The 13,275-nt window shown below is 35.9% G+C and overlaps 1 protein-coding gene across 1 annotated transcript in view; it reads right to left on the reverse strand.

Annotated features, from left to right (window-relative positions):
* RYR2 (ryanodine receptor 2) overlaps positions 1–13,275 on the reverse strand; it is a gene marked incomplete at its 5' end in the record, with an annotated part of 258,073 nt that overhangs the window by 7,190 nt on the left and 237,608 nt on the right. Inside the window, 4 exons of the mRNA XM_019471222.1 lie at positions 1,673–1,829; positions 4,135–4,269; positions 6,356–6,502; positions 7,529–7,589. Coding sequence (XP_019326767.1) covers positions 1,673–1,829; positions 4,135–4,269; positions 6,356–6,502; positions 7,529–7,589 — 500 coding nt within the window. The remainder of the gene's footprint in view (positions 1–1,672; positions 1,830–4,134; positions 4,270–6,355; positions 6,503–7,528; positions 7,590–13,275) is intronic.

The following is a 13,275-nucleotide window of genomic DNA, read 5'->3' on the forward strand; positions in this document are numbered from 1 at the left end:
GGCTGCCCAGGGAAGTGGTGGAGTCCCCATCCCTGGAGGTATTTAAAAGACGAGTAGATGAGGCACTTAGGGACATGGTTTAGTGGGTGGTAGTGTTGGGTCAATGGTTGGACTCGATGATCTTAGAGGTCTTTTCCAACCTCAATGATTCTACGATTCTATGATTACACGGCAGATGCAGAGAGGCCCAGAGCTCTGTGCATCCTTTCTCATTATGGTTGTCATGTAGTATGAGGTTCCACTGTCAGAGCTCTACAGAAGTAAGGGGTCATTTCAGGGAGATACAGAAAGAAGGAGAAAAACCACCACAGGCTCTATGGCTCAGATTATAAATTCTTCATGATTCTCCCTTCGCTTACACTGAGACAAATAAGGACTAACTCCACAATCATTATTGAAACTACTGTGCTGTAAAACTGACGAATACCAGATGAGAATTACACTCAAAGCTTGACAGCTAAGGCCTCTACTCTTCAGCCACTCACAAAATGAAGAAACAAACAGCATGAGATATGCCACTTCAGGCTATCAAAAATTTTGCACCCTCCCCAAGCCCTTTAAAAAACTTGTTACTTGAGTAAGAGTTATAAACAATTTACTACGAGCTCAGAGTCACCTTCTAAACTTCCTTGTAGGAAGTGAGAAAGCATCCTTACTGCTGTTAAAATCATCATAAGTTAGCTAACTGTTAGCTGACAGAAAATAATAAGGTATCACTATTTATAACAGCAACTGGACCTAGCAAAAATCATTACATGTTTTTCCAAAATCAAGAATATACTTTTGTTAATTTGTGCGAACTTTAATAAAAGATGATCTGGGCATTATTGACAATCTTTTGAAGGTATAGTATGTAAACAGATGGGGCTTTTAATTATTTTTGGTAATAACATTAAACATCATTAATACAAACGTAATAGAAAAACCCCTGACTTCCCAAAATTCAGTATCCACTATCCAGATTACAACAGCGAGCCACACTATCAAATAGCTTCACTCAAATTCAGAAGCTAACTGATGGCATCTGACTTTCCATTGTCATTAACCAGGATATACTAAAGCTGTTTTCATATCAAGCACCTTTCTTTACTCTTTGACATTGTTCAAGTAAGCAGACGTCACACTAAACAGAGGTTTTTATGTAAGAAAAGATTAAACCCCTTAAAGCTATGTTCCAGTTTTCACACCACTACCATCAATCTGAAGATTTGCCAGACAGTCAAGAACATTAGATGCTGGCAGGAGGAATACTGACAGCACCCGCTACTGATTTTGTCCACATAAGCTCACAAAGGGTGGGTTGTGCTGAAAGACAATTTTAAGGTATGCCACAAGATTTCTAATCACTTTCTAATCACTCCTCTTGCTGATCCCCTACAGGAGGCTTTTAGAAAGGGCAATGAGAAGACAGAAACTGTAGTGACACCAGTATTCTCACAGCAAAGAGCTTTTTTTGTTTCCACTGATCCAGTTAGAGACTGTTGATTTTACAGAGACTAGAAAGAATAGCATATGGGTAAAAGCCAGATGGGTGTGATTTACTATATAAATCTGTGCTTCATGATCTGCCCTGGTGTCCTAGTTGAATCTTAGGTGTGTGATCACTGTAGCACTAAGATCTTTGTACTGCTAAATAATGCTTTCAGTCTCACCATGGGTTACAAACATATACCTTGAATAATTGCAAGCAGGATGACAATCACAAAGAAGAAGAAAGTGATGTCAAAGATAATCCGATATATTTCATATTCATCTCCTGCTGGATCCTCTATTTCGTCACCAATGCCTCCACCTGCACGTACTCCGACATACATGTGAAACATGTAGCACTAGAAAACACAAAACAAAGGGATACAAAGTTTGTCTGCAGCTAAAAGTAAAAATACCCATTGTTGCAAATTCAGCAATTGGCAGAACTGGTCTATGGTCTAGCAACTATACTATGTCAAGTCATCTTTTTCTCCCCTTTGAGGTTATGTATATTCTGAGGGAGGTGAAATGCTGCTGTGCAGCTGAAGCTGCAGTATTTCACGTTCTGTCATTATGTCGCAGTTCAAAAAGATCAAAGGTTCAACTATCTTAAGCCCAGCAGCACACCATGATTCACATACCATCATTTCAGTAATGTGGAAATAGGAAATACCATTACCACCACAGCCATCTCCTTTTCCACTTTCCTAGCTCAAAAGTGAATGACTTTCCCCATCTTTGGCGTTTCAAACAAAAATTAAAACAAAACAAAACAAAAACCTTTGAGAATATCCATGCAGAGGACAGGCTAATGATGGAAAAAGTCTGAGACTAACACTGTGAACTATGATCTGAAAAGTGGTATAATAGGTATAGTTATGTGGGATGCTGACAATGCAAAATTTCCAGTTTATCATGCTATAATTCAATAGAAAATTATGATATCACTCTCAGAGGTCTGGAGCAGAGGATTGGTTCTGTTTTTTTAAGTAGCTTTGCAAACTACAGATCCAGGGTTCTCACTCCCTATTAAAAAGTAGTGATGACAATAACAATAACTAACTCCTAAAACCTAACCATACAAAAAATCCATTCTTTTATTTCTATGCCACACTTACCCCCAAAATCCCTTATGTAAGAAATTGATATAGCAACATACAATACTGAGTGACCAATGGCTGAAAAATGTAACAATTTTTAGAGATAGCTTTTATTTGACCATTGAAAGTCAATCATTAACTTAATGAGTGAATGTAGTGTTAGTTATCTAAAAAGTTTTAAAAGTCATTTTCTATTTCTAAAAATAAAAATATATTTTCTGTACTTTTATTTTTCTTTTTTTGTTTTTAACATCACATTGCAAGTCTTACCACTTTTACAAAGGACAACCCTGATTTTATAGCATATCACATGTTATTCTAACTCATTCCTGTACAATATTATAGCCTTTTTTTAAGTGTATTTTCAGAGAATTGCAGAGCAGGTCAGGTCAGAAGGGACTGCAGTACGTCTCTGGTCCAAATCCTGCTCCAAGTGGGGTCCACTATAAGCTCAGACAAAGATGCTCTGGTCTTTATCCAGTCAGGTCATTACAACCTCCTAAGGATGGAGACTGCACAACCTCTCTGAGCAACCTGATTTACTGCTTGGCTCTCCTCAGTCAGAAACCTTTTTCCACTTTATGTCCATGGTCTCCTGCCATGCACTGCTGTAAAGAGCCTGGATTTGTCTTCCCCATAACCTCTCTGCAGGCACTGGGGAGCTGCTCTTACACTCCCCACCACCCCAAAACTTTCTCTTCTCCAGGCCAAACAAGTCCAGTTCCCTCAGCCTCTCCTCCCAGGGCAAGTGCTCCAGCACCTGACAATTTAGCGGCCCTCCACTGATTTATGCTCCAGTTTATCTATGTCTTTCTTGCACTGAATGTCCCAAACTGGACAAAAATATAGACATATATAGTCTGCTTCCACAGTTTATCTAATCATTTGGCTTTCAAATGGTGTCAGTTCCCTGGAAGTGGTTCACATCGCATAACATACTGAAATATATTTAACTTTGTTGTACATGATTGCTTTTAGAAGGATATTAATGGCAACGCATCTTAAGAAATTCTTCATGATTTAAGCTCTACTACCATCCACAGCTGTAAAGCCTGGCACTGTCTCAGTAAGTACAAAATAACTTTCAGTGGTTCTGAGCACAGGAGAGATTTCAGTAACAGAATTGCCAATTGAAGATAATCATGGAAATTCATGCTAAGGGAAACTGATGGATTTCCAAGCTTAAACAAGCATTTCAGTACCTAAATTACTTATGAAAGTCCTTGCCTATGACTGACCCTCCTCCTGAATGGCCTGTAGAACCTCAAGATTCAGAAGTACTGCCCTTTAACTGACTCAGCTCAGTGTCACAGCTTGTAGTTGTTTTTCATTTTTTGAGAAACTATAGCAAAGAATACTTCTATTCATTTACAGATGTGTTTGTTTAACATGCACAGGGTATATCTAGTTGTTAGGGATGTTCGTTATATTTGTTCCTTTGCCTTCAATTATAGTCTTCCCTGTGCTGGCTAATGATACGACCATATGAGTAGGAATTACAAGAAGGTCAGGACAAAAACATAACAGTTTAAGAAAAAAATCCAGAAAGCAAAATAAGACTTACTGTTAGCATATCATCACATTTCATGTCTGGCATATCACCATCTTCACTCTTGTTGTAGAACTTGCGGAAAAAATTGAATGCCACTACTGTATACAAGTATACTACTACTGCCAGTAATCCCACTGTTAGGACAAGCTGGAAGACAAAATTATAGAGTGGATAGAACACCACCAAGGAATTATGCTATACAATTTTCTTTGCAAAAGAGAAGGAAAGTAACAATAATCTATATGTACTAGCAGAAGGAAAACTTTCTTTACTTTTTCTCTCTTTGCATATCTTTGTAATATTTGGTAATATATCTGTGTATTTTCATGCAAAGATTGTGCATTTCACCTGATTTATTCTGAAGGAAAACTATTACAAACACAATTACAAAGACAAATCTTGCAAAAACTAGTGGATACATACACAATCAAATGATCCATTAGAATAACTTAAAACCCACACAATCAAACAAAAATATCTGAAAGTTTACTACCTAATAGTAATAGTACTACTATTTAATATCACCTATTATATAATTGCAATATAGTATTTCTACTAATTTAATACTGAAACAATTTTCGTTTATATATATCTATGAAAGCACATATAAAACAAACTGTTCCTAATATTTTAATATGTAACTTGGAGAAGCAACAACAAATACTCCACTGCTCAACTGCAGCATCATTAAAATTTTTCCTTGAGCTTTATGGAAAGCAGTTGGAATTGAACTAGAATATCCTGCAAATTGATATTTCACTTGCATAGCTGCCAGACCTAAAAAGTTCCTTATCATAAATAATACCCCCTTACTTCATAGATAATTTGCTAAAACTTCAGGACTATTTTTGAAAGGTAGAATAAGTCACTTTTTTCTAGGTGCAGACTGATTTTTCACTTTCTTGTTCTTTTAAGAAATCAGAAGTAAGAATTTAAGAAATTCTGTTCTTTAAAGGGCAAAGAATGCAGTATGTTGATTTCTGTAACTTTTCAAGACACAATTTTTGTTCCACAAATGAAACTTAAGTTTGCCACATAAATTAAAACAAGTTTGTCAAGATGAGTTCATACTTAAGAGTCTTCTATATGTCATGTGCTTCACTGGCTATTTTGAAATATAAACTGTGTCCATTAAAATGTGTATTAGTTCTTAAAAAATGTTGACAAGGACAGTACATTTGAATTAAATTAAATCAATCACCCTTTGTCTTTACAAAAAATCATTGCTAATGATTTTATGTTTCTCCAGTATCAAACTTGCTTAAAACAAAAAAGAATAAAAACAAAACCCCTGAAAAGTAACTTCTTGTTACTGATAAATTTCAAAATGCACTTGCCACCAGACTTCTAAAGCACCTACGTTGTATAAAGTCAGAACTGAAGTTCCATCTTACTACAACAGCACATAAGCATATACAACAGAGAAGACCTCTATGTTACCATTCCCAGTCCACTTGAATAAGAATTATATTAGCTGCCTTGCTGGAAGATGTTCTAAGCAGACCAAGGATGGCTTTTTTATTATTACAGTTGTTTACAAAGAACTTCTAAAGCACCTACGTTGTACAAAGTCAGAACTGAAGTTCCATCTTACTACAACAGCACATAAGCATATACAACAGAGAAGACCTCTATGTTACCATTCCCAGTCCACTTGAATAAGAATTATATTAGCTGCCTTGCTGGAAGATGTTCTAAGCAGACCAAGGATGGCTTTTTTATTATTACAGTTGTTTACAAAGGTCCTTTGAACTAGGAAGGCCATCAGACTTGAGGAACGCTAAGTCTCAGGTTACGATAAATGCCATTCCTACAACAGATCTCAGTAAATTGAAAGCCTTATTTTCTTTACTTAAATCAGAAATGCAATTTCAGATTTTATAGCTTAAGAAAAGATTTCTTATTATCAAAAAGCTGAGTTTCTCAAACAGTCCTCTAACAAAGAGTAACTGGGTCTCAAATGGACCTTTCTTTAGATGAATCTTGAAAAAATTTTAAACAGCAACTTTATGACACAGTTGCTTATAACAGCTAGAGACTGCCATACATCCTAGTCCCATTTTCTTACGCTTATAAATCCCATTGGCTAGTTTCCCCACTGACCCAAGTTCTAAACTTCATGATGAAAGAACAATTCCGTTGTCAATCTGCAGAGCAGCTGAATTAAGTCATGAAGTGATCTTTCCTGTGTACTCCTTAAGTAAAAAAGCTGAAAAGATATGACAGTTGATACCTGTTTGCCATTGTGGGTCACTGATGACAGGATAGTTCGTAATGTCTTGAATCCCATTGCAATGTCAAGGAGATGAGCAGCAAAGAAAAAATTGTTGTAATGGCCAAGGACTGACATGGTCATGTACCACGCTAGGTAAAGGAAAGACTAACAGAAAAAACAGGTACATCACAAAATAAAACTCATGGATATTATCTTTAACCTAATTCAAAACACTAAAGAAAGGTAGAAATTGCTTGAATGTGCTTTTCTTTAAATAGAAAACAATTATTTATTTACATAGAATTTGCTAGAGATCTTTGAGATAAGTAGTTTACTAACTACTATTACAGATGTTAATTTCATCTTTTCCTCTATAATTTAATTTTTATTGGACTTAAAGACAAGTACATATTTATAAGAGAAATTACATTCCCTCCCTTAGAAAAAACCTAATCCTGAACAAACTCTAACTCTTTACAGATCCTGTAGACCTGGAGACTTATAATTCTACTCTTCCTGACTAAAGTCAGATTACAGTTTCATTCTCTGGCAGTCCTAGTTCCAAAATTGTTTGTTCCCCTACCATTTTTTCCACCAGTAAAATAAGCTGAGTTAGGCAAGCAATAATCATAAGACTTTTAATAATCATATGATGAGTGACTTCTTAAACTGTAAGGTATTTTAAACAGTCTTGTTTATCTTTTTTTTTTTATTTTTAAAGACTCATTTTTTCAAATGATAAAAATCATCAGCCTCATTCTGTGTCACATCCTACTAGTAGTTTCAGTGATACAAATTTTAGCAATTCCACATACATTAACTACACTGATCTGACTGTGCTCCAGGTATATTCAAGTGCTCATAAAGTTTATGAAAAATGGTAATTGGAATTTATATAGTCAGTTTTCTAATTCTACAGCACAGTGCTTGCTTATTGCTCCTGAATAAAGCGTATCAGAAGGGGGGCAGGAACTGACTGAGGTTCTATAGACTAATACCTATGTAACTGGGAAAAGATTTTGGCAATGTCTTTTTAAGCTTCCAAGATTTTCTTCATTTATGTAGTAAATTAAATATAATCCAGAGTATTTCATACCTCCCTTTGAAGCACTTTGGGTTAACAAGTGTATATTAGTTTTTAGAAGGTGAATATATACATATATGTGTGTGTGTGTATACTGATAAACTTACATTATCAGTGAAAACAACTCCTAATTTCCACATCTGATACTTAACATCAATGGAATTTAGCCTGCAAAAATAAATAAATAAATTGCATTTTATATCAAAAAACAATGGGAAAATATGCAACACAATCTGTAAGGAAGTGTATTGTCACATAAACACAGGAGACAACAACTGATCTATTTCTCCAAAAGCTGAAATACATCAGAACCTTGTTCTAATTCACACTTTTACTGTGGAATGGACCTGTCCAAAAAAAAGGCAGAAAAACCAAATTAATAAATACTGGTTTGGATTCATCAGACCTAATGCTGATCAATGTCTACAATGTTATCATATACCTATAAGTGAAATGAACTGTCTTTAAAATCCATGGAGAAAAAGAGATTTTTTGTTTTTTTAAATGCAACCCATCCAAGCCTAAAGTAGCTGTCATAAAGGGTCAGAAAATTTGCACCCCAAAATGCCAATTCTTTACCATTAGTTATGATAGCATACCTTGGGTGATACAATTAGATGACATTAAAGACAGACAAAGTAGGTGAAATGAATCTCAGAGCTTGTGTCCTTTGCTTTTCCCACGGATACCAGGAATAAACATGAATGAAAGAGAAATGTATATTAAAAGCTTTTGCAGAAAAGCACCTGGGGTTCTTGGTGGACTGCAAGTTGAGCATAAGGCAGCAATGCACCCTCACTGCAAAGAAGGCTAATGGTACCCTGCGCTCCATGAGGAGGAGCGTTGCTGGCAGGTCGAGGGAGGTGATCCTTCCCCTCTAACTCAGCTCTCGTAAGGCCACACCTGGAGTGCTGGGGTCAGGTCTGGGCTCCCAGTTTCTTCCACAGTTTTTGTTGTTTTGTTATATTAGCCAGTTAGCCTCTTGTACTGCTCTCCTCTCTTCAACAAACTTTTATGTTGCATGGACTGATATTGTAAACTATTCGCTCCAATTTTTTCCCTTGTATTTCTTTAATTAATACCTTTAGGTATTAATTCTTCTCTTACTCTATTAACACAAGTAAATGTCTCAACTTTAGGCTACAGTTTTTGCACTAGAATTAAACCCACTAATTTGCTTGAAGCATTTTTTTTTCCTCTATAGAGAAGTGATACAACTAACTTACCAAACAAGATGTATACTATTTTTGCTTGTAACTGTACCTTGTCCTCTCTAGTTTTTGACTTTTTCTTTTTGGAAAGGTTTGGATCATCTGTATTATATTGACACAAAAAAATTCTAAACCTGGATCACAATTCAGAAACAAATATAAATAATAGCGTGAAAAATGTCATCTGTCCTACTTTTATCCTTAAAATGTGAGTGAATTCAGTGTTCCTGAAAGAGAAGAGCTGCCGACACTGACTAAACAAGTAGAAATAACACTGGCAGATGTCATACACCTGCCATATATGAAAGCACGTAGTACTTCTGTGCCAGATGTTTATATGGACTTACTTGAGGCCTTAGATGGGATACCAAGAGTTAAACTCTGGTCTACCGAGGTCTGACTTCTGAAATTCTTACTTGTATAGCCAGAGCCACTAACCACATAAAAGTAATAGTTTTATTTGAATATTACACTCCCAAGGAATACTTTGCCATCACAATACCAAACTCCTACTCATATTATATGCAACAGTAATTACTCCTTAATACAACCAAAAATTAACACCATTTTTACACATAAAACTAAATGGCAAAAGACTCAAGTTGAACCTCCTGTATAATAGTATAAACACTACACAGATATAAGTGGAGCTACTATTATTGAAAAAGAGCATTAAATTGAACTTAGATCAAGACCTCTACTCTAAATAGTCTACAGCCTATTTTAAACAGTCTACAGCCTATTTTAATTAAGAATTCAATTTTCCTTCTGAAGTGTATTAGTCTACTTGAACAAAAAGGGAAAAACAGAAGAAATGTATTTGAATTTTTCTGATTTATGAAAGATTTGACCCTTGCTCTCAAATTTACACATGGCAGATCTTTCATACATCCATTTTACTTCTATGCAGAAAACTTTTGGATGATACAGTAACTCATTTGGGGTTTTTTTTACCCTTTATTCACAGTGAATTATACTTTTCTGCCTTCACCGAACTTCCACAGGACTATACATTTAGCTCAAAGCAGGTAAAAGAGCACAATTATATTATTAATGCTCTGTAAAGTCAAAAATAACATAAGCACAGAGGCTAATGGTGAATTCTAGAGTATATTATCTGGTTAAACAAGATTCAACAGACTTTAATTTTCTTTTTTACCATTTCATTTGTGGGGGTTTTTTTACCTATGCAAAAGCAACAAATTACTAGGTTAAGAGATCTGAAACTTCTCATAAGAACGGCATGAAACTTTTTTAAAGAATAAGAGTTGATCACAGATTACTAGGCACATTGATGGCACGGTCAGCAATTGGTTTTGCCTCATTATTCCCTTTGTAGTAGACAGCAACTCTGTAGAAATGAAAGCCTAAGGTTTCACCTGAGTTTCTTCCATGGTGACTCAGGCCATAGTCACCAGGTGACATTTACTGTCTGATTAGGATTGCAGGGATGATATTTGTATAACAAACAAACTACATACACTAGAGAATTAAAAGCTGCAAGTTTTTTTCTAACAGGCTTTCAAGTTTACAAGGATGGAAAGATGCATCCATAACAAAATTCACATTCATATCTTGAAAGAAATTATTAGAATCAGGCTAGTCTCAAAGGTCTCCAAACTGTGCTATGCTCCAGATACCGCAGAGTACTCAAAGACAAATCTATCACGCTGCCATTTCACTAAAGCTAGGAATGCCTCTTGAACAATCAAATGGCTTCTCCAACAACAGTCTAGCACAGCTCAGAGCTGCTGATACCATTTTTGTCAACCCCAAGTTATACGAAAATGTTCTAGCCCCAAATTTGAGTTACTAAAGAAATTAGAATTTATAGAAAACTCTGTCCTAGAAGGAAAAGGAAAAAAAAAGGTCAAAAATGTTAAGAACAGTTTCTCATTCAAATATTGTTCAATAACATATTCAGGTGGTAAAATGAACCAAAACTTCTTGAAATTTATTTCTGAAAATATTATTGCATGAAGTTAATTTCTTACTTTATTCTGACCCAATACCACTCACTTCTAGTGCCAGGCATATTCTTGTGACTACATTCCATCTATTCATAACTATATTTGTTTTTTGTATGAAACACCATGGACAGGATTGCTTATGGACAGGCAGGATACCCTCTCATGAAATGGCAAAAAAAACCCAGCACCAGGGAACTCATCTCTAGTCAATTTAATTTGATGATTTCATATTTTACAAACAGCAATAGCTGTAGAGCTCCTAAAAATAATGTGAATATTGACCGATATGGAAAAAGGAACTGTTCATTTTTCCATAGCTTCATTTTTTAAAGTAAGTCTCATATGGATAGCAAAGCGATAATAACATGCATAATACTGCATTCTCCTGTTTATTTCTGCTCACTACCTTGATCAAATAGCTCAAAGACTTAAAAGAATATGAGGTCATATAAAAATTAAGCACTACAGCTGTGAATCAAAAAGTAACAGTATGGTTTCAAGTTTCCCTTGGAATATCATTAGTTAGTATTATATTGGATGAATTTCCTAGTCTGAATGAATTTTTATTTGACTTCTTTCTGCACCATTGAACATGTTGTCATACACTGTAGTACTGCAGTTGTAGTAGCTGAGTTTAGCGACGGTGAATGATGGCACAGTGTAAGAACACACAATGTGAATAAACGATAGGAAAATTGTGAGAAATTGCCTGTATTACTTTTGGCTGCAACCTGCACTAGTATATCATCACCTTCAACAACACCCAGACTTTTTACAGCGTCTTTCTTAAGGCCTACTGCATTCAGCTGTTCCAAGTATAACAGAGTAGGTTTTCAAAAGTTATTCTTCCCTTTAAAAAAAAAATCCTCAGGCAATCCAATGATACTAATGTTGACTGGAATCAGAAAATTCTGAACTTTTCAGCCTGAATCATTTTAATGTTTGTACATCACAGCTGTTCAGAGCAGCTATAAGGCATTGCCAGCTGAGGAACAACTATCATTACTTTAAGTTCAAACTGAGAAATAGCCTTGCAGCAGCATTTAACCTTTTTCCAAAATGACAGACAAATGAAAACTGGGAAGAGTCACTTTTAATTAGTTAGCTCTTCACATTAACTTTCTTAGCAGACACTGAAATTTTCTGTTAAAGGTTCTTTCAGGTTGTTTCAGGAGGCTAATCTAACAGAGAAAACAGTTCAGAATGATGACCCATCTTTCTAAAGCTATAAGAAAAATCATTAATGAAAATATGATCATTCTTACCAATTAATGAGTTTCAATGTAGGTGCTTAGAAAGATCTTCCATTAATGTTACTATTTGTATAATAGAAAGCATCCCATCAGATTAGAAACATTCATTATTAATTGGTCAACTGGGTAAGAAATATTATCATTTTTATTGCACTGTGTCGAAATAGTGCTCCTTTTGTGCTAGGCACTGAACATCAGCAGGTGATATGTTACAGAGGATGGTGCCAGTTGACCATTACAAAAAGAAAGCATTGAACCGAAACAAAACAAAACAATGAGTTACTCGTTGTCTTTAAGTTATCTGTCTGCCTTGGAGATACAGCACATAGAATAGATTATTATTTTAAGGTATCCTACACAAAGCCTCTGCAAGGATCCACTAGGCTTAAGATTCCCAAGTGAATAATCGAAGGAGGAGGTATCATCATCCATAAGTGGAAAGGCTTGAAGAGGAGTTTCCCACATATGCATCACTCCTCTCAATGGAACAGGCTGGGAATTTGGACATTATACATTTAACGGTAACTATGCCTGCCTCTCAACCATGAAAGCTGAAGCCACTACCCACTTGCAGATACACACTTCTATTTGGACAAATAGGCACATCCACAGGTTTGTAAATCCTGTGGTGACATCATATCAGGTATTAAATCTTGGGACTTCAGGTGTAGAAAAAAAATCCCTTACTTTTTCAGCAGCCATTATGGGCAAGAGGCAGGCTGTCACCTGAGGGAAAAATCTACCAGTTTATCAGGGACAATACTGCTCTCCAGGATACTACATTACTAACAAGGGGGTTACCTGCTTCAGAATCTTTTCAAAACCTAGGTTATTGTTTCTCATGACAAGGAAGAATAAGACCTTTTAACCTCTTTCACATTCTGAGGCCAACTGCACTCATTCTTTGTACACTTCACATTTATGATATGGTTTATCTTCTCGTCAAACTACGGAAACCTCACATCTTCCAGGAGAAAATTATTTACATTTTTCTCTTCTTGAAAGGGGAAGAATTCTTCTACCACGTGAGCATTCAACAGAAGCCCTGCTTATTTTCCCCCAAATTAGCCTTATGTCACTGATTGCTGCAGATGCCTCAGCTGCCTCTTCTATTGACAGTGACTAGACTAATGACTGCAGAACCAACAGCAGTTAGGAAGGTAAAGGGACTGAGAGGTAATCCTCACTATGACACCTCTGATAAATAACTTTCATCTTTGTGTCTTTCATATAGTTCTCTCAAATATACTTCATCCATGCTGCAGCTAGTTTAATACCATCCACCCCAGAAGGGAAACTTACTCAATGGAAAAACAGTGCACTGTCTCAATCTGAGAGAACTGGGGTTGTTTAGCCTGGAGAAAAGGAGGCTGAGGGGAGACCTCATCGCTCTCTACAACTACCTGAAAGGAGGTTGTAG

Source organism: Aptenodytes forsteri, unplaced genomic scaffold (genome assembly GCF_000699145.1).
Source record: "Aptenodytes forsteri isolate BGI_AS27 unplaced genomic scaffold, ASM69914v1 Scaffold10, whole genome shotgun sequence".
NCBI classification, from domain to species: Eukaryota; Metazoa; Chordata; class Aves; order Sphenisciformes; family Spheniscidae; genus Aptenodytes; species Aptenodytes forsteri.